Source organism: Lemur catta, chromosome 1 (assembly GCF_020740605.2).
Source record: "Lemur catta isolate mLemCat1 chromosome 1, mLemCat1.pri, whole genome shotgun sequence".
Classification (NCBI taxonomy): Eukaryota; Metazoa; Chordata; class Mammalia; order Primates; family Lemuridae; genus Lemur; species Lemur catta.
In genome coordinates, this window is record NC_059128.1 from 279,729,938 (window position 1) to 279,752,181 (window position 22,244).

General features: G+C 45.6%; 1 protein-coding gene across 3 annotated transcripts in view; it reads right to left on the minus strand.

Moving 5' to 3' along the window:
• ERG (ETS transcription factor ERG) overlaps nucleotides 1-22,244 on the minus strand; it is a 251,424-nt gene that overhangs the window by 27,992 nt on the left and 201,188 nt on the right. For all 3 annotated transcript variants that reach the window (XM_045540678.1, XM_045540679.1, XM_045540680.1), the window contains one exon: nucleotides 11,938-12,089. In XM_045540678.1, the coding sequence (XP_045396634.1) occupies nucleotides 11,938-12,089 (152 nt within the window). The remainder of the gene's footprint in view (nucleotides 1-11,937; nucleotides 12,090-22,244) is intronic.

Sequence of the window (22,244 nt, forward strand, 5' to 3'; positions counted from 1 at the left end):
AGGCTATGTTACTAGGTATAAATGAATTTATTATCATTATATATTTTTCATCAGTTCAACCTTTTTCATTATGTAATGACCCTCAATTATCTCCAGCAATACTTTCTGTATGAAAATATATTTTGCATATTTTCTATTCCTATTTTTGTCAGCTTTCTTGTGATTAGATTTGACTAGTATATCTTATTCCATCTGTCTGCTGTTCATCTTTCTTTGTGCAACACATTAAGCAGCACATAACGGACTTCGAACTATTTATTATTATTTTAAATATATAGTATATCACTCTCTATCTTTAACGGCCAGTTAGTCTACTTACATTTACTGCTGCTGATCAATCTGATTTCTACCACCTTATTCTGTGCTTTATGTTGAAATTGCTTTGTTTGTTCTTCGTTTCTTTTTCCCAAGTGTCTAATTGGATTGATCTATTACTATTTTTCTTCATTTTATTTTTTGTTTCTTTCTTTCTCTATTGGTTTGGCTGTTTAACATTCTAGTTCTCTTTCTTGTTTATCTTTAATTAAAATCTAAATTTAATCAGCAAATTTACTCTTTTCCCAAATATTGCAAGGAATATGGAAAGCTTCAATTCTAATCATCGATCTCTAACCTTGCAGGATAAGGTTGCCTGATACTTTTATTCCACCGTGTTGTCCTACTCCCTATTTAGAAGGTTCTGGTTGTCACTTTATAGCCATTTCTCTTTGGAGCTACCCTCATATTTAACAATTTAATTATTCCCATTTCCTTTTTGTATCTCACTTCTTTTGGGATCCATTTCTTTTCTTTGTTTATTACATCTTTAGTTATTTTTCTGGAGTGAGGGTCAATTAGCAACAAACTCCCACCCTTTGTTTGAAAGTGTTTATTTCACCCTCAATTTACAAAATAAATTAGAAAAGACTATGCATATAATCAGCTTCCTTTGTATTGCTATAAATTTTGTTTTATTCATTTAAAGGTGTTGGGATCCATTGATATCTCCAGGCTACCAGTGGGTCTGTGGCAGAAAAAAGGGTTAGGAGCTCATCAGACAGCTGGAGGGGTCTGTCAGTTTCTCCCAGACCACAAGGGATTTTCTTACACTATCCTCTGTGTTCTGCTTTACTGTTGAGAAGTTTTCTGTCCTTATTACTGTCACTCTTTTCAGATAGTCTGTCCTTTTTCTCTAGTTGCTTTTAAAGTGCTTTGTCTTTGGTGTTCTGCAGTCTCACCAAAATAGGATTAGTGTGAACTAATGTTTATGTATCCTGTTCTCAGTTGTGATACTTCCTGTATTTGGAGATAGGTCTCATGCATCAATTTTGGAAAGGCATTATCTTTTATCTCTTCAAATGTTTCATCTTTCTCATTCTCTGTTTCCTTTTTTCCCCCTAGAACTTCTATTAGAGCTACTGTGAGCTAAAAATAAAATCCTAAGCCCTCTGCTAACTGAATGGACCCCTCTCAGCCAAGGGGACCCCAGAAACAAGTCAAATCTGAGTTCCCAGCCATGATGGGATGGCAGAGAAACAAAGCACAATTACACATGCATGATTCCCCTTCATGAACACTCATGACTCCTCCTATGGCTTGTTGAATATGTATATTTCACCACCTGCTCAATATAAAATCTTGTTCCTTTTGTCTGTCCTTTGAAGTATGTGTGCCTGGCTTCTGGCTGGGGCTCTGCTTCCCAGCCCATGGGAATGGCCACCCAACAGGCTGCTACCCTTGAAGAGAAATAAAGCTCTCCTTTTTCCCAAAGTACAAACCTTAGTTAACCCTACCTAAGACATTATCATCTAATCTTTCCTAACACTTGCCATTTCTTTTCATATTTTCTGTCTCTTTGTCACTGTTTTCCATTCTGAGTAACATTCACATCAACCTTCTTTAATTCACTCTTCAACGTTTTCAAATTGACTGTTTAACCCATTTACTGATTTATTTGTATCAATCATTTTTTGTTTCTAAGAGTTGTACTGATTCTTCTTCAAAATTACCTGTTCTTTTACGTTTTGTTCCTCTCTTTTTTGAGTCCTTCTTTTATATCCTTAATATTTTAAGTCTATCAGTCTATCTATTTTATACCCTCTATCCAATATTCAATTATTCAAATATTCTTGAAGCTCTAATCATGTTGTTTGTTGTTTCTGTTTAATATTGGTCAAGGAAGATTGTTTCTCTTTTTTTGTAATTTTGAGTTGCAGAGTCATCATCAGTGGGTCTTTATCCACAGGAACTCTGCACAGCTTGAGTTGAAGGCATGTCTCTCCATGAAGAATTTGTATGTACTTCTGCCAGATGTCCAAGATTATCACCAGCCCATGACCTCTTTTCAATGTTAATTTAACAGTCTGGAGTTGCAAGAACACACAGTTGTGTGTATGTGTGTATGGGGGGGGGGAGGAAGGGGCTCAGTACCAACTCTCTGCTTTGTGCAACCCTAAGACCTCATCCTCTGGCCTCAATTGACACTTAAAACCCAAACCTCTGCATTATAGACACTGGTAGCCCCACCTCCATTCATGCCACCTAAGACAACCAGGTACCAACATAAGAAAGCGCTGCTCTATTCTCAGTTCCCTCCTTATTTCAGTCCCTAAGGAGTTCCTTGACTTTCTTCCCAGTACAGCTTTACATTTAAAAGGATATTAAATTCTGTGCAGCAATTCCAGGTGTTTTGCAAGAGGAATGAATGCTTTTTAGGTCCTTTTAAGTTTTCTATTTCACTAGAACCAAGAGTCCTCTCTGCGTACTTGTTACCTATTTGCTTTGAATATTTCCCATTTTCATGTAGCCATCGACCTAGCTCATGCTGTGCTTTACTTCATCCATTTATTACCTAACCTACCTTCAAAAAAATTAATGGTATATATGAATTGTACAACACCCTATGAAAGAGGCAAAAATTGTGGGAAAGAGTGTCTGTCCTCAACTTACTTGAGAATCTACAATTCTGTATATTTTATTTTAAAAGTATATGACTAAATTATTTATGTTGGGCTCTAAACATATCTTTATCATTCTGACACACCAATTTATTTCTCTAGATGAGCCATTCTCAATCTATTTTCTAGGTTTTCCATAACGAAGACTTTTTTTTCTCCCTGTTGCCTCCCCTTAGTCATTCCATGACAACATTGCATATGTTCATCATGTTTTAGAAATGCAATGACTTGTCCCACTTAAAAGGTTCTCCTTGCTTGGGTTTTCTTTCTTTGTCTCTTTTTTAAAATGTTGGTGTCCCCAGAGTTTTGTCCTTGGTCTACTACTCTCTTCACTCTATAGCTATCTTTGGGCATCCTTATTTACTTCCGTGTTTAGCTACAACATGCATGCTGTGTTAGATTCCCAAGGCTGCTATAAAAAAGTGCTGCAAACTAGGTAGCTTAAAACAACAGAGATTTATTGTCCCACAGTTCTGGAAGCTGGAAGTCTGAGACTGAGCTGTCAGCAGGCCAAGCTTCCTCTGAGACTCTGGGTAAAATCCCTCCTTGCCCCTGGGCAAGGTGTCCAGCAAGCCTTGATGTTCCTCAGCTCACAGCTGCATCAATCCAATCACTGTCTCTGTGTTCACACGGGGTGGTCCCTGTGTGGTTCCACAGGGTCATCCCTATGTGTGTCTACGTCCAATTTCCCTCTTCTGTGGGGACACCAGTCATTGTATTAGGCTCACCCAATGACCTCATCTTATGCTGATCAAATCTGCAAAGCCTCTATGAACAAATAAGGTTACATTGGAAAGCACTGGGGGTTAGGACTCCAGCATATCTTTTTCTGGAAAAGCAGAATTTAGCCTAAAAAGGATGCCTATGTCTGCAAATCTATCTCTTGAGTCTAGGGCTCTCTCCCCAGTGCCAGATCCAAATGTATGTAAAAAAACTAACTGCAATTCTTTGAGGTATCACTCTATCCAGGTATGGTTTAAGTGCCTTACACATATTGTCATATTTAATTCAGACAGCACCATATGAAGTAGGCATTACGATCATCCTGATTTTGATGAAAATACTGAGGAACAGCAAGATGAAGTAACCTCCTAGACCCCATCATAAATGGCAGAGTTTAGAACCCACGTGCTGTGGCCTCTGACAAAGGACTGTCCACCCTCTGCTCTAGGCCCCCGTTCCAGAAGCATCTCAAACACACAGTGAACCAAACTGAAGCCATCTATTTTAACCACTTTGTTGTATATTCATTAACATCTACCCAGCTGCTCATGCCAAATCCGAGCTGTTTTCAGTTCCATTCTTCTCTTTGGTTTTCAAGGAAAACAGATAATGTCACTCCCACTGCAGAAACCCGGAGGTTGGCCGGCCCCCAGCAGATTATTTCGAAGGTTCCCTCCGCCCCTCCTTTCTTCACACGTCTCCTTTGAAAAGGCCATTGCAGAATATCCACAAGAATTTAACAAACGCATACTATTGTCCCATTTCCTTGTGTTCTTCCCTGCATATGTTTGTCAGCGTAGTGTAGGAAGAAGAGCTCAGGTGCAAAGACTAGGTTAGAATCCTGCTCTCCAAATGACTGGCTGGGACACCTTGGGCAACTCTCTTACTGTTCCTCGTTCTAGTTTCTTTACCTGTCAAGTGAAAATAATAAATAGGACCTACACCACAGGGTGGCTGTGCGGTTTAAATGAGGTAATACCTTTTCTACAAAGCGTACGTCCAAGCTCCTGACAATGGCACATGCTCAACAGATGACGGTTGTCATCGCTTCTTCTTTATGACCACAGTCTCACATGTAACCCAATGACAGTTTCCTCAACCACCATCCAGCTGATAACTTGAAAAATATAATTGGCTTTGACTGTAGCATTTCCATTTTAGTCGGTTTGGTCATTTAGTTGTTTCACTTAGCGCAGCAGGAATGTACACACAAGCCTATGGAAATAGGTTCCATTGTGTTGACGTAGTCGGAGAGATCCTCGGGCTCACGTAGGGATGTGACAAAGCAAGATGAAGAAACACGGCTTCACCATCAGGGTCTTCTCAGGCCTGAGAATTGGCTCTAGTCTCTCCCAGCTGCGCCTGTGCCCCTGGGAAAGGCACTGCACCTCTCAAGCCTCATTTTCGTGTCTAAAGAAGATGTTGAACTTAGATCACCAATAATCCTGCAGCTCCTATGGTTCAGAGATTCCCGCTAACTAGACCTGGATTACCATTAACTCAGTAAGTCACATCTACCGTCCCGAGTGCAGGCTCTGTGCTTGCTGCTTTGCCCAGCGATTAGGAACACAAACGACAGGACTGCCACCGCACCAAGTTCACAGTCTCATAGAATAGACAGCCTTATAAATAACTCATGCTAATAAGATAAAAATAGTAAGTCGGCCCTCAGGGCTTGGGCAGAGGGTATGTTCTATTACTTGTTACTCGTCTGTTTTCAAAGCCCAGCTCAGGACTGTCATATTTGGGGAGAATCATGGGAGAGCCGTGCAGCTCTCCAGCACTCTGAGAACGCAAATCCTGCCTCTGCAGAAACCCGACCACCAAAGACTCACACCGGGTGTCTAGTCTCCGCCTGTGCTGAGCTATTCTCTAACGTAACTCCCTCAGCATTCACAGATGCCACAAGAAACAGGCTGCCGAAATGCAGTGCCACAACTGTGGTGGGAAGGCAGTCAGGTTGACAGCCCCAGTGAAGCCGTGCAGCAAGTTTGGGGATCCCTCTTCTAAGGTTCCACGCTGACACAGACGTCGCCTTCCCCGTGAAACCTCTTTCTGAAAGCAGGAGTTATTTCCCCAAATCACTCTTTTTATTTTGGCTGCCAGGAAGCTCAAAGCCCTACTGGAAGCTTCACTACAGCATCTTGGCCAAGCTTGTGGTCAAATTGGTTGCAGTCTTCCTTCACGTGCTCTTGGTTTTTCATCTGTGTTTTTTAACGGCCTTAATACTGATGACCCAATGTCTATTTGACCAATAGTTCGGGACACGTTTGTCAGCAGTTTAGTTCACGAGGCTTCTCAAATCCTTTGTGGAATATGCACATTTAGGTAAGTCTATGGGACTTACATTGGAGAACGTAACAGGAAACAAAATAAAGTGTGGTAACAAGAATGGTTACGATGTCATAAGAGAAGCAACGCAGCTGCCACAGGATACAGCATGGCTCCCTAAACAGGGTGGAATTCCCAGACGCCTTGGGGAAGGAGAAGAGTTTGTTGGCAAAGACAGGAGGAAGGGCGTTCGGGGGCAGGGGGCGTGGCATGGACGAAGACACTGGGTTGTGAAAACGCAGCAGTGAGTTGGGCAGTGTGACTGGATGGCAGGGTGTGGCAGAGGGAAGCGGGACAGGCTGCAAAGGGATTTAGGAGTCCTATGGGGTGGGCACAAATGAAGCTTTTCGTGACCCATCCTGTTTCCAGGGATCTCCGCTCCTCGGGTGTTCTGAAACACGTCCGAATCACCCATCCGAGTTCTTATTCACACTCACTCCTGTCTGTCACAAACCAGCTTCTCTTGGTGGGCGGGTCTTATCTACTTCTGCCAGGCCCCAGCCGTGTCCTCAGTGACTAGCGTGAGAGTAATGGTACTCAGAGAACACTTCCCAAGTGAGCAGGAGTGACCAAGCTTGGGGGCTGAGTAAGATGCGATTCAAGCCGTTTCAGCCATGTGTGTTTAGTGGCTGAGAAGAGGGGACTGTAAATCTCATTAGAGCTTTTATTCGTGGTGCCTGGAACACAGTAAATGCTCAGTGAATCATGAATGCATGAATGAATGATGAAGAGAGTGAACAAGTGGAGAGATAAACGTAGACACTCTTTTATCTCTGACACTACTGATCACCACACATGCTTGTGCTCAAAGTAGGTTATTTTAAAAATAAAAGTAGAAACGTTTGACAAGCTCAATACTTTAGCACCTATTTTAGGGAATAAAAACCGTGAGAAAGAAAAATCTTTCAAAATGCTACAAGCTGCTAAAACCAGAGGTCCTATTGCACTTTGGTCAGCATTTTGCAACTTTTCAGAAAAGTGGATGAAAACTGCACCTTCCTCTTTGTGAGCCCACTTGGTTAGCACATCCCCAAGTGCATTGTCAATACCTGAAAAGTCGCCGTAACTAGCGCAGGTTTTCATCAAGCGCAGAGGCCCGCTCCGCACGAGGAGGGGCCCCACCTCCAGTGGCAGATGTCTTTGGAGACATCATGGAACTTGAGCTCTTTAGAGCACATCAGGGCCATTGTGCAGAGGGAGCCCATGGCTTCTAAACAGTGATCGGTTTTCACAGCCTTGGCAAGGCAGAATTGGAAGCACCCAGAAGTCAAATTCCTGAGCGGTACCAAGTTGTCTTTGGCTGCTGGTAGGAGCACAGGGAAACGGATACTGGCCTAGTTGGTGCTTGGCAAACGCAGCCGGCACCAGCCCCAAACACACGGAGCCGAGGGGCTTCCTCCGCTCTCACACTGAATCACCCCAGATCCACCCTGGATCGCCGGACATGTGGCCTTCATGTAATTTATTCTGCCAACAAATGGCAGGCCCCGAAAATACATCTGAAGGGAAAAGCTTTAAGAAGGCAAATTTTCTTCCGACCAAATGGGTGATTCTTCACTGTTAAAACATTTTTTTGGACTGTCCATGTGATCTATTCATCATTTCTATCCTTTCTTTTTCCTACTCCTCTCTTCTAAAAGTGACACGCCACTCCTTCATTAAGAATAATTCGGGTCTGTTAAAGTACAACGAACTTGCTGTCTTCTATCTAAAGGAGAACTCCTCAAACCTCACGGTGCGTGACAGTCACCAGAGAAGCGTGTTAACCATGTAGAACCCCCATCCCACACCCAGATGTGCAGCAGCAGGAAACGTGTGGTTTTCACCCTGAGTTTTCCAGGGAATCCTAATGCAAATGTTCTAACCTCCTCCAGTGTACTTTGAAAAACACTTTCCAGCTGGGCTTACTAAGGTGGGTTTCACTGGATCTAGAACAACGTAAGGAACTGCCCGGCCCCGTGAGATGTCGGCCTGGGTATACGGATATGCACACCACGTAAACAGACAGATACAAAGTCGAGATGTGATTTACCAATTCACCAGTACCTTTGAGAGGGCACAGTCTGCAGTCTCGCCAGGACAACAGGAGTGAACCAGGGCTGCCCAGAACATCGGGTGGTCCTGCTGGTTGAACACTTTTCTCATTACTTCCCTGTCACCATCTTGATGACAAACAGAGGAACACATCTCTCTCTAGACTCAGGATTAACAGCTCGGCCATCCTTTCTACACTAGCTTTCTTTTTAACCGATGGACACTGAATTATGTAATTGGACACAGAATTGCCTAATGGCGGCAGCACTTCGCACTGTCTGCGGCCACCCTGGGGCCAAATAACACCCACCTTTTGCAATTCTGCGTATTTAAAAGTTTGCGATTTTTAAAAAAACGTGTGTGTGTGTGTGTGTGTGTGTGTGTGTGTGTGTGTGTATGTAAACCTTACTCCTGGCTTCACTCTCTCTGTTAAATTCTTACTTTAGTCCATGTTCCACATCTATTTATTTTTATACTTAATTCTACCTTGCTCCTTTATATATATTTACGTAAGCTTTCTTAAATCTGTTCTGCAATAGGAGGCAGTGTAAATATATCTAATGGAGGTGTACATTTATTCATTAGGGATATCTGGTGGGTTTCTTTATGGCCCTTGAGTTTACTCTAGATAGTGAGTCTCAAAACCAGGGTTGAGGGCATCACTTCTCAAAACTGATTCTAAGCATGAGAACCCAATCTGAACACAAAGTAACCTCCTAGCTCCTCTGTTTTTCTACCTGTCATGCTAGAGCCAGTACTAATTTTCCCATCAGTGTGTATCAGGACCATTTTTATGTTTAAGGAATGAACATCTGTATGTAGTTGATGGATGGTGCAAATGTTTATGGATAAATAATGGTTTGTTTTCTGTTTTTCATTCAGCTATCTTTAGGATTCGCATTTAGTGCCATGCAAGGTGTCTAACTAGTAGGAACTATGTGGACTAGTCAGAACCAGGTCTGGAGAATTCTGTGTACACGGAGCATGCCATGCTCTGGAATGAGGGACCTGGTGCTAATGCTGAGGGGACAGGTACAGCAGCTGATACGGTTGCCCGAAGTCCTGCAACCTCACAGCCACACTGGAGAGTTGTCCAGATTGTGCAATGAAGCTGTGTGTGTGTGTGCTCATTTGTGTGTGTGTGTGAGCACACGTACATAAAGCTTGACCAATAACTGAAAGACTCACAACTTGCAAAATCAGCTGCAACTAGTCTCTTACAAACACTATTAACTGAATAACTGCCTGCACTGGCGTGAAGCAACTGGAGGAGGGGACAGTGAAGAGTACTTTCCTCACAAGGGAAAACCAGCCTGAACACCAAAGCTCAGTAGGAGCCGGTCTGCACAACCACCTTCCGTCCATGCACCCCACGTCCAGTGAGCACCCGCTGCATACGAGAAATGGTTGATGCCCTGAACTGATTAAATTGCTTTTTGCCTCTTCCCCACACAAATGTCTCCCTTGTTTTCTAAATACTTTCCGTAATGCAGAAAACCTCAACTCTGGCCCTACTGAAATGACACTGATGATATCAAAGCATGCTGATAGCATCACAGAAACAACCTCACCACTTAGAAGATGGTACCAGGCATTACTGCCTACGTCTGTGATTCTACGAGGAACCAAGAAAAGAGTGTTCAGGGCAGGCCTCTGCTCTGCTGCTCTCATCTTAGGGCACTAAAAACTCTGTTTTGTCTTAGTCAAAGAAATTCTTAAGGAGAAAGGCAAAGGGAGAGACGGGCTTTGGGGGGCTTCCTTCAGGTTTCTACTAAATACTTCATCCTGTTCTTGTCCAGTCAGTGTCTTGGGCAACAGCACCCTGGTCCTCCCCACCTCCCTGTTCTCAAGCTTCTCTAGGGGACCACACATCAAGAATGGACACCTAGGACGTTGGCATTTCCATTTTTTCCATCTAATGGGAACTTCCTCCTGTTCTAAGGCACAGCGGCAGGTGAGGTGGCCTCAGCATATAGCTCAGCTGCCACACTCCAGCCACGTGTGTGGCCTCTGTGTACGGCCAACTGCCTTTCCATAAATACCAACTACAGTTTTGTGCCCCTCCTAAGGCACACATGGGACTTGACCATCACCGTCCTGTAAGAGTCGCACAAGGTGCTTCAGGACCAGGCACAAGCCCAAAGCACGACCCCTTTCACAGCTAACTGTGTCACATCAGGTTCACGTGTTTGCCGGAAGCTACACAGTGACAAACCTGAGCTGCAGTCCCCGTATAAGAATCCAGGTCGGATGTTTTGCCAAGTCCTCCACACTCTGATCGCTCCTGTTTGGGAGTTGACAGGAATCTCCTGACGGATCTCCCGCAGGGCAGAGGGGGATCACCCTTACAGACAGACTTGAAGACACGAACTCAGGGGACCCTGGGAGCGAGGGAGGACCGAGCCTGTGCAAACCTGGCCCATGTGTACCTCTTACTTCCTTGGGAATGAGGAGTGACTCGTGCAGTGTGGCCCCCACGCCCGGTGCTGCACTTGGCCGTGCGGAGAGAGCCTTTGCGGGGCTCATATTGCATGAGGGAGAAAGACAAGAAAACTTTTATGTGAATACAATATAAAGACAGACAGGGATGGATGAAATAAAGGAAAACAAGGCAGATGGGAGATTGGGGGTCACAGGGAAGCGAGGGGAGGAATTCTAGGTGAGGATGCTCAGGAAAGGCCCCTCTGAGGAGGTGACGTTTGCACGGAGCCTGGATGAAGGACAGAGATGTGCAAACGCCTGGAAGCTGAGGGGACAGCAAGTTCAGATCCCTAGGCAGGACGCAGGCTGACCAGAGGTCTGCAGTGAGCGGGGAGAGGACCAGAGCCCACCGTCAGGTGCTGAGGTTGCAGCCGGTAGGGAGAGGAGAGCAGGCGGCGCTGTCTGGGTTCTAACACGGACGCCCTTGGAAGAGTCACCTGGCCTCCCTGAGCTCATTTCCCTCCTCAGGGAAATCACGACAATGTTACCTATCCCCAAAGATTGCGTGAGATAATGTGTCTCAATTGTTCACCAAATACCGCGTGCAGAGTAAGGGCTTGCCAAGTGCTGCCGCGGCTGCTGTTACACGTTCAGTCCATGGGCGCGTCCCTCTGAGGCGCTTCAAGTCACTCTTTCTGTCACTGAGCTTTGCTCAATACCTACGTTCTTGGCATTTCCCTGAAATTCCAGAGACCCATTCCCTTGGGTTGGGTTTGAATTGCTTCTGCGGTAAAGAATGACTCTGGTCTTTAAAGACTGTATTCCAGGCCAGTGATAGCTGGAATTTGAGATTTTTAAGAACACGTGAGAGAACGATACACAGCTCCCAACTTTTTATTTTGCCAAATAAAAAAAGTTTAAAAAACAAGCCTCTGTTATAAATAGCATTTCAATTTCATAAAGGACAGGATATTTAAAACCAAATAATCTCAGAGAAAGGGCAGTGCCCTCCCAGAAAGGTCACCTTGCACAGACACACACACACATATCTGTGCGTGCACACGTGTGGACACAAGCAGGGGTGGCTCTGTGCTCTCTCTCCCTCTGTCTCTCTGCCTTTTTCTCTTTCTCTCTCTGTATACATCCATGTGTATATTTTTTCTTATCTGGCAAAATAGAGAGTTGGGAGCCAAATATTGCTCTCTCATGTGTTCTTAAAATCTAGTACACGCATGTGTCCATGTGTGTGCATGTGCATATGAACTGTCCCTCATTTTTCACTTTACTGGAGATCGGTGGACACGTCACCGTATGTGGACAGACTTGTGCCAGCTCCCACATACAATCAGTGCTCTGGGCAGCTGAGGTGTGACAACACCACAGTGGGAGGAGCTGAGGTGTGACAACGCCACGCAGGAGGAGTGACACTGAGCCCGCACTTCAGGGAAGGTGTGTTTGCCCAGTGAGCACCATGCAGCTGTGAACATCTGACCTGCCGGAACGATGACTCTGCGCTCGTTCGTGGTCATGTTTGGGGGTGGCATGTGCTTCTCCTCCATGTAGCTGCCGTAGGTCATCCCCACGGTGTCCGGGCTGCCCACCATCTTCCCGCCTTTGGCCACGCCACACTCGTCGGGGGAGCTCCTGCAGGAGGAGACACGTTGTGCGTTATTACAGCGAGCACAGAGCACGTCTGCACGGTCTACGCAGGACACACAGAGGACCAAGAGGGCAAGATGGAAGAGACCGAGGAAGAAAGGACAGAGATGTGCACAAAGCTGAACACCGTGCCTGTTACGGTCTGAAGGGTGTGTCCCCCCAACATGCATATGCTGAGGCCACGATTCCCAATGGGTGGTGTCAGGAGGTCGGGCCTCTGGGAAGTGATTAGGGTTAAAAGAGGTCATGAGGGTGGAGCCCCCAGGATGGGAGTAGTGCCCTTAGAAGAAGAGGAAGGGAGCAGAGCTGGCTCGCTCTCCACCATGGCAGGAAGGCAGCCGAGCCATCTGCAACCCAAGGACAGAGCCCTCACCAGACACCGACCCAGACAGCACCCCTGGTCTTAGCCCTCCAGTCTGCAGAACCGTGTGACGTCAGTTCCGGTTGCTCTGTGGCTCAGACAGGGCCTGTGCCGGGCAGAAGCGCAGAAACATGCACGAGGGAAGCAAACTGCCAGCCAGCTCCTTCTGAAACCGTCCTGTCAAAACTCCAGGACAGACGCTCGCTGCTCAGCAGAAATGGTGGTCCTTTCTAGAACCTCAGGGTGAAACCCTCCAGTGGATTGAAAGCCCCTGCAATCCACACCAAAGACTCGGTGTGCCAGGCTTCGGTGCAGGCTGGGAGGGGACTGGCACCGGGGGAGGCGGCCCCAGAGAACCCCAGGGAAAGGGACGGGAAAGGAACCATGCTGACCCAGAGAAGTCTCAGGGCTGCTGTGAGTAAGGCAGCCACCAGCATTTGGATAAAGACCAACCTACCTTTCTGGAAAAAGAAAAAAGGGAGAACATTTTTTTAAAAAGTAGACTTGAAAGATACAGGACACAGAGAAATGCCAAATAGAAAATCCAGCTTAAATATTAATAGAAAATAGATGTCAGTGCCTTCTTAGATGATTAACCACGGGTCATCAGGGTCATTGTCGCTGAGGGGTCTTGATCCTGTGTCATTTAAGGTGGATCTCTGGAAATGCCTCTCTGGCTCTATTCAATGCATATTTTTTCACATTGTTAGGAATCTGGGCACCTTCACTCTCTCTGGACTTTACATTTCTATCCCAGTGTTTTAAGGTTATGAGTTCCACTCCAATAAGTCCTGGTTTGTCTCTGTTGAGCCTTGTTAGTTGGAGCTTTGCAGGGAACTTGTAGGATCAGAAAATTACAGGCTTGGCATGGACTTGACCTTCAAGTCTGAGGTGGTCAAAACCATCCAAGGCAGGAGGGCACTGTCTGGGTGGGACAGGGTTGAGAAGGGATGGAGAGGTCATCCCACACCCAAAGGCCATAGCAGGGGTGTGGACAGGAAGGGCCCACCGAGGGCCTAGCACCCTGGAAAGAATTGGTTCAGCATCTGGGAACTTTGAACTATAGGTTTGTTCTCAGCATCCCTTGGAAATGTGTCTAGAGCCCACGGAAGGGGCTTAGCATTGACAATGAAGAGGGAGCGGTTACCATCTGCAGATGGAGGTTACAGTCAGGGTGGCACAGGGCTCAGGCCCTGCCATGGGCCTGGGAATACACAGCCCTGGCCAATGGCATCCTCACAGCTGTACTAACATGAAGGGAATTTTAAAATAATAACAGTCTGAGTTCCCATGGAGTAGATCCTGAATATTTCCACCACTGCCTACACATGCATTATTTCCTCTTGATGCTATTTTTCCTGGCTTCAAACATTTATCTCTGAAAGACCCATCCTAATATCAAAACACGGAATGTCTTTGCTTGAGACTTAGTTTCCTATTCCTTTGGAAAATTCCACCAGTTGAGTGGAGTGGGTATGTTTTGGTGTATTTGTCTCAAGGAGAAGTTACTAGGGAAGAGAAGTCAGAGGGATTTGGTTCTTTAGGAAAGAGACTTTAGATGCTACCCAGGTGATGCGAGTAACTCAAGAAGCAATTGTAAAATCTGGGATAACCTTTGTTCAGATGCAATCATTCACTCATCTATTTAGACAGTCTTTATTGTGTGCCTGCTGTATACCAGGCACCATCAATTCTTTATTTTCCAGCAATTTAGTTAAACTCTGAAAATTTAAAGATCAAAGAGATGAATAGAATTATAGAAACAAGGGACACGGGGGCTTATGGACCCTTCAGACCAAGACTTTTTTTCATTTTCTTTTACTTTTTCATAGTTTAATTTCCATATCTGAGGACAAGAACTCTAGGCATGGATCCCAAGAGTTTTCCCACGGCATGAAAATAGATCCCTCACCCACTCTGGATATAACGAGCTGTTAAAATGCATTTCGTGAGCGCTTTCCAAAAATATGTGTAAATATTTAAAACAGGGGCATTGTTTAGTAAAGTTACTTTGTTTTCATTTTACAACCACAAAACACAATTCATTTCATTAAGTTTTCCCATCTCAGCTTTCATCGTAGAAAACAGCAATATGAGACCATCAGACCCTGTTTCCAAAACTTGCACCTTTAGGACAATGAAAAACAGGAGTTTTTTTTTCCCCCGTTGTATTTTGCTTTCGCTTCAGAGAAAGTAGACGGGAGCCAGGGCTTTGGTCATTTCAAACGGTTTTGTAATAACTCTAAGGGAGTTCCAACCCTAAAGAAGAAGTGACCACCCGCAGGGTCTCAAAATGCTGGACTCAAGAGAGGTATTCAGCGTATATGGGTTAAGTGGCTGCAGTTGTTCTAGCCTGACTTTTTAGTCATTTCCCCTTATTAATTCTCTTGGAAATTTTAACAGCAGACGTGCAGTGTTCACATGTGGGAGGCCCGCTCTGAGAGCTTAATAGTTATCAGTCCTCACTGCAGCCTGGCACTCAGCCCTCACCCGCACTTTACAGAGCTGTGGCCTGACTGAGCGCACAGCAGGTAAGGGTGCAGAGCGGGAGGAGGGAGAACTAAGACTTGAATCTCACCGTCCATGCTGCCAGCCCTTGCACCAAATGCCTCCAAAAAGTAAAGGCAAGACACCATCCTTTAAGAGGTCAAATAGATCTTAATTTTAGGAAGGCAGCAAGGACTCCTTGACCCAAATGGTACTCGGGTTTAAAGTGTGCGTTGTGGCATTCATCCTGACATGCTGTCCTAGCCCCGGAGACTGCTCATTCCCTGCACAGCAGGTGTTCAGCACAACCAGGACATATAACCAAGACGTAAATAAGAGCGAGTGGGGATTCCTGGAGAAGAAAAGAATTTTCAGAGGCATCTTTTTAAGCATTGCTTTCGTTAAGAAAAAGAAATCTTCTTATGAGTCAGAGAATTGAAAAGTGTTCACTTGAACATCTCACTATACATACGTATTCAGCTCTTTGCTCAGGTGACATGAGAAAAAATCCACACGGCAGAAACCTGCTCCTTGGTCCCTGCACTGCAGCTACACCTTCATCGCGCATTCTGAGGCTTACACGTCACCAGGGAGAAGCTTCCCACAAACAGCTTGGTGTTTCACCTGCACTAAGAACTGCCCAGAATAGGGGACCACATGTTCTCCACTCTAACGTGATAAGGATTTGGACAATCATTGTATTGCTTTTAACATGCACACAGCAAAGAGCATCCCTCTAAACATTGCGTTCTTAGTACTTGCATAGGTGTGTTGCAGCGGTTTATGTGAAAATTCTAAGGTTATTCATTAGATGCTTATCAAGTGGATAATCATTTAATGAATATGAAACGTATCTGTCTTATCGTTTGGGCATAAATTTCTTTATTGCAAATAAACAGGGTTCAAGACATTGCTCTCAAAGACTCCTTTGAGGACATACACAAATCATTGTGTCTTAATCATGTTTTCAAATCCACGTTTTCAGGTTTGGGTTCTATTTGTGACACGCAAAACACTAGTCTTGACAGTTCCACACAATATGTGTCATCAGCAAGAGGGAATGGGACCTGGGGAGACAGATGCCTTCCTCTGCTCACAGCAGGGAAATCCCACATTAGGCGGGGGTGACCAAGACGGGAAAGCTTGTTCAGGATGAAAAACCCTGAGAAGGAATTGGACGATGGCCGTGATGCCAGGAAGTCAGCCCTGGCACTTCCCAACTCCCTGACAACACCCAGGAGGCCACCTGACTTGAGGATTTCGTCTCTACAGAAATCTCACAGCTTTCCGTGGCATCTGGACATAACTGTGGTCACTCCAGGGAATGCGTACATAGCGTAGGACGATGCCTCAGACTTCGTGGTGAAAACAATGGAGCACTGGTGTCCTTCTTCTGGTAACTGGGGACATGTGCTCAATTACACTGTCTTATTGAGCCTCAAATAATAATCACTCTTAAGTAACACCTGGAAACGTAAATTCTGCTAATTCAAAACCATGAGCATTGACTTCTTAAAACACACTGGTATTAGGAATGAACGGTGAAAAGAACATGGCCAAGAATATCAAATAAATTGGAAATTTTGCTAAATTTAAATTAAGGTGAGAAGGGAGACATGTTGTTAAGCCCAACTGGATTTTCTCAGGGTTACAGAATTGGGGGTGGGGCGTGGCTGGAAGAAGCCCTAGCCCCAGGCGTGACTGGTGGAAGCTACTTGGATGAACATGTGTTTACTTCCACTGATAGTTTTCTAGGGAGGGGACTCCACCATTTCCCCCTGCAACATTAGAGTTCTATTTGTGTGTAGGTGTGGTGGTTTTGAGCATCTTTTATTCCTCTGCTGGTTCTCAAACTGTATGAAGCTTGAGACAGATTGTAAAAATGCATACAAAATGATGACATAAATAATTAAGAGAATACAAATGGGTAGAAAACAAGGGCAGAGAACTAACGAAGGGATAAAGCAGCTCACTGAGTAGGCTTACTATTGATATTTTTGCTTGTTGGAGGTAGGATACCAAATTATCTCTGAGCTTTCTACTGGCCAAAGCAAAGAGGGAAATGCATTCACTTACAAGGTTCAAGGCATCAGGATAAACACAAACCAGTTACTCAGCAGAAGCAAAGCTTTTCCTGGGCTCTCACTTTAGGAAAGTTTCTCTCGGGACTTCTCATGAAGAGAACTGGGTGATGCAGTAAACAGTGTCCTCCCCAGCATCCCATAATACATCTGAGACCACTCCACACAGTGCCAGGAGGAGCTGGTGACAAAGTCAGGCACTCCTAGCACGCAGCCCTCAGGTGCATCACAGAAACCCAGAGGCCACGTGTCCTCAGCCCATCCTCCATACTGCCCAGTAGTTTTTGTTTTGTTTTGCTTTTTGACATTGTTTGTAAAAAGAACTGACCAGTCAGAGAGATCAGTGCAGAAATATAAAAAATAAATGATAATTAAAAACTGATAAAACCTGGAGAGACACAGTATTTTACATCCTTCTAGCTTCCACAATCTCCTAATGTCTAGATTTTCAATTTGAAGTTGCCGACAGTAAACAGGGTAATACTTATATCTCCGAGAGCACTTAGCGCATTGTGGGAAACAAATATTTACAGACCTTACTTGGTTCTTCTTCTAACCAGTATTTGACTGTCAACTCATGCTAGGGATGGCTCCAAACTCTTTTCGTGTTTTTACATTGTAACAGTAATAGATTTACAGGTGAAGCCTTTAAAACGGTGCTGAGCACGTGATAAATGCTACATGCTAGCTGGTGTTATTAGTGCATTTCATACATACAGTCCCTGAGGTAGACACTCTCAAGGGGCAGTGATGTCAAAGATGAAGCACAGGGATGGCTGCCCAGGAAGACACTACCAGGCATGGAGGGATTGGGATTTGAACCCAGGCACTTGGGTCCTGACTCCAAACACTTCACCACCATACTCTACGACCTCGCTGGGTACACCCACGTGAGTGGTCTCTTTCACAGGTGTCAGTCACAATGGAATGGGCCCTTGGAAGACTCAATGGCATCACTATTGAGTATTTTCAGTAGAGTATCCGCTGCATGGCCCTGCAGACGGTCGTGGAAGAAAAGTCGCAGATGTGAACTGAGGAGCAGCAGCCTCGTGGGGACAGGGGAGGTCTCTCGGGAGACTGACGATAGCAACGTTTATTTGGACATACGTGTGAGTTCTGATAAGTTCAGTTAGAAAAGAAAATCAGTCATCTCAGCTTGCAGTTAAGAGTCCTTTGCTCCTCAGCAAAAGTACCCAGAGGTGCTCTGCATGGTGTGTGTTCTGCACGGGTGAGGGGTGAACGTGAGCAAGAGTGGAAGGACATCGCACCTCAAGTCCCCAGGCTGACCGAGCAGCGTGGGAATGAACCCGCCTCGGGCCATGGGCCCAGAAAGATGGAACTGGGACCAAGACAGGAGCCGGGGCACTGGGAGAGTAGTTAATATAACTTTTTAAGATTACATGCAACACAGCCCAAGACAAAAGCCTCATTCAGCGCTGTTTCCATACATAATACCTCTTTAAAAGAAAAAGGGGGGGAGGAGTAATATGCCTGTAAAAACATACTGAAAAATATAAAATAAGGTCTTTGGGCTTTGAAAAACAAAATAAACTTGGCATCTGACTTTAGTTTTCTCACATCAGCGTCTACTTAACGGCGGGGCAGATTCAGTCATGGAAAGACCCTGCAATGAGTCGGCCCCGCCATGGCCATTAGCCTGACGAGCACGGAGCCTCGGCTCCCCGGGAGTGTGAACGGACCTCATTCATCCATGAATGTCACCGAGTACGGCCCCAAGGGACAGCCCTGAGCTCACTAGACACACGAAATCTGTGATTTGCCCTCATTTCAAAACAGTTAGCAGAGGCACTCGGCCTTGGAGAAAGTCCAAGGCAAGTCAAATGCAGCTGGAGAAATCAATATATCTTCTTCTTTGAGTCAGTAGAGGCAAACCTGCCAATCCTACTGACAACCTACCTGTTCCTGAAAACGCATCCTCCTTCCTGCCCCTCTGAATCCCTCTTGCACCTGGCCCCACCCTTCCATCCATGTTCTCCGTCACATCCTGTGGGAGCATCCCGAGCTTTACTTCCAAAGCTTCCTCTCTCCTGCTACCAGGGCACAAAAACAAATCTTCCCCAAACACAAATCCAAGCTGGCCAGACAAATCCACAGCACCTTAGGATAAATCCAGACTCCCTAAATTCTCCTCTGTGATCCAGCCCAGGGGCTCGTCAATTCCCTCATTCATTCATTTAACAAATGTTCACAGAACATCTGTCTATGCCAGTCACTGTCCCAGGTGCTGGGGGTTCATCAGTGTCCCTGTTCTTATGGGGCTGGCACTCGAGTGGCCAAAGCCCCTCACCCTCAGTCCACATGCTCTGCCCTCAAAGACCACACCCCACATCCCCACCACCATTCCTCCCCCTTGGGCCTTTGCTTTTGCTATTCCCTCTGCCTTCGGTGCTGGTGTCTCTGCTCAGACCACCTGGTATCTGCTGTAGTCACCTGTCCAAGCTCACCTCAAGGGCCCCTATGAGCCTTTCCTGGGCCTTCAGAGAAGAGTGTCTCTTTCTACCTCCATCATCCTCTGTATTTGCTCACTGAGTGTCTGAAATGAGTGAATGAATGAATTTATAAATGAGTCTCATTTATAAATTAGTTTAGTTCAGCCCAGTTTAGTTCAGCCCAACTAAACCCTGGGCTCCTTACCTTATACCTGTGGTGCAAGAGAAGGCCCTTCACCTTGGAATTAGGAAACCAATGTTGACCTTGGTTAAGCTTAAACAAGTCACCTGATCTCTCTTTTTTTTTTTTTTTTTTTTGAGACAGAGTCTCACTTTGTTGCCTGGGCTAGAGTGAGTGCCGTAGCGTCAGCCTAGCTCACAGCAACCTCAAACTCCTGGGCATAAGCAATCCTCCTGCCTCAGCCTCCTGAGTAGCTGGGACTACAGGCATGTGCCACCATGCCCGGCTAATTTTTTCTATATATATTTTAGTTGTCCAGATAATTTCTTTCTATTTTTAGTAGAGACGGGGTCTCGCTCTTGCTTAGGCTGGTCTCGAACTCCTGACCTCAAGCGATCCACCCGCCTCGGCCTCCCAGAGGGCTAGGATTACAGGCCTGAGCCACCGCACCGGCCAGTCGCCTAACCTCTTGAGACTCAACTTCTTCATTCATAAAAATGAATGGACGCCTCTCTGAGGCTGCTGTGAGGACACCCTGAGATGATGCATGGGAATGAACATTCCTTGCAAACTGTTAAGCACTATACAGATTAACATGATGACACGCTACACGTTGCATGCCTCTGTGTGTGTGTGTGTGTGTGTGTGTGTAGGGGCGTTTTTTGTTAACAACTGTTCATTATTGCACCTTCGTAAACTCTCATGTAGATCAGCAAGGTAATACTTACTACTGTGCAGTCTTCAGCTCGTGACTGTTTATTACAATGTCACTGTCTTCCCGAATGTTCTTTTCAGTTTATTAGGTTATTTCATGTTAAGAAGAACTTGGTGATGGAGCCACATGGAAGACGTGGAAAGGCTTTCTTTGGCAGCGCTACCCTAACAGGCCGAAGAGGTCAGTGCTGCAGGAGGACCTCCACAAGCAGGCTGGTGGGGACAGGCATCCCAGGCCCGTCTCAGACCTGAATACAAATAAATCCCTTCTCAGGTGGTTTTCTTCCTAAGGATCCTAAAAGCACCTACTTAGTCCTAATCGGCCAACAAACTCCTAATCGAGTTTCATAGCGTGAATTGAGGTAAGTCACCACAGAAGGTATTTTTAGGACCCCAGACAAGGAGGGGATTGTCTGCAGAGCTGCAGGGTAATTTGTGGGTCTGTTTTATTTCTGAATCAGCGGCAGTGGAAAAGCTGCTTCAGCCCCCGCGGCCCGAGCAGGGGTGGAGCTCGGCAGTGATTCATGTACAGCTCCGGCTCAAACTGAAACCGTAGACGTTTGTCTTCACAGCTGCGTGTTATTTTTACCCTTACTAAATATTCTCTCTTACACCTGGAATTTCAGCCTCTTCCCAACAGTCCTGTTCCTTCCCCCTTCTCCGAAGCAGTTGAAGACAAAATTAATTAAAAGGTCACCACCGACTCCCCAACAGTACTTAGCTCTTTGTCCCTAAAAGGGGGCTCGAGGTTTCCCTGAGAAAGTTTCATTATTTCAGTTTATATTTCTCTTTACGCTCACAAAGGAATATCAGCAAGACCGTGTCACATTTAGATCTTGAAAACCGGGGCGGGAGGCATCGTTTTGGGATTCATCATCTGGGAATAAAATGTTCTGTAGAATGAGATCTCTACAAGCAGTTGCATGATAAAGACCAAATGTGAGGTCTTTTCTATTTTGTGGGTGCTTTTTTTGTTTGTTTGTTGTTTGCTTGAAAGACTCATTTTTTCAGGAGTAATTAAGCCCAACAGTCATTGTGGTGCTTAAGGTTTTTATTTTTATAAACAAGCTATGTGGATTCTGGTTAACTCAAATGGTTTTGCTTTCAAGATAGAAAATACCAAAGAAGCACCCTCCTCCCCACTGGCGGCACCCACCGCGACCGCCCGGAATGCACTTGTAACTTGAGAAGGACACAACTCTCACGTTCTCCTCTTCCACAAAGCCGCATCCATCCATGTGACTCCCCAAGACATGGCAGAGACGGTCATGAGTCCCTGCTTAAGGAGAAAGGATGGGGAAATCTGTGCTGGACAATGACGCAGTAGCAAAGCTTCTGGGTCCCTGCCTAACGTTTCCTTCTCTCAGTCCGTGTCTCGGTTCTGCAGCAAAGACCCAGGGGCCCTGACAGGCAGGACAAGCTATTGCTAACTGCCCTCACTGCCACACACTGAATGTTTGTCCCTCCCCCTCCAAATTCACAGGGTGAAATCCTACCCCACATGGGATGGTATTAGGAGGTGGGGCCTGTAGAAGGTGCTCAGGTAAAGAGGGTAGAGCCCTAAGGAATGGGATTTGTGCCCTTATAAAGGGACCCCAGGGAGCTCCCTCTTCCTTTGGCCATGTGAGGTCACAGTGAGAAGGTGCCATCTGTGAACCATACACAAAATCTGCTGGCACCTGGATCTTGGACTTCTCAGCCTCCAGATCTGTGAGAAATAAATTTTGTTGTGTATAAGCCACCCGGGCTATGGCATTTTTGTTACAGCAGCCTGTGATGACTAAGACACCCACTATTACAGTTAGGAAAAAGCCACTAGTTCAGAAGTCTTCAACACAGGGCCACCCACAGCACGGCTTGGAGCTT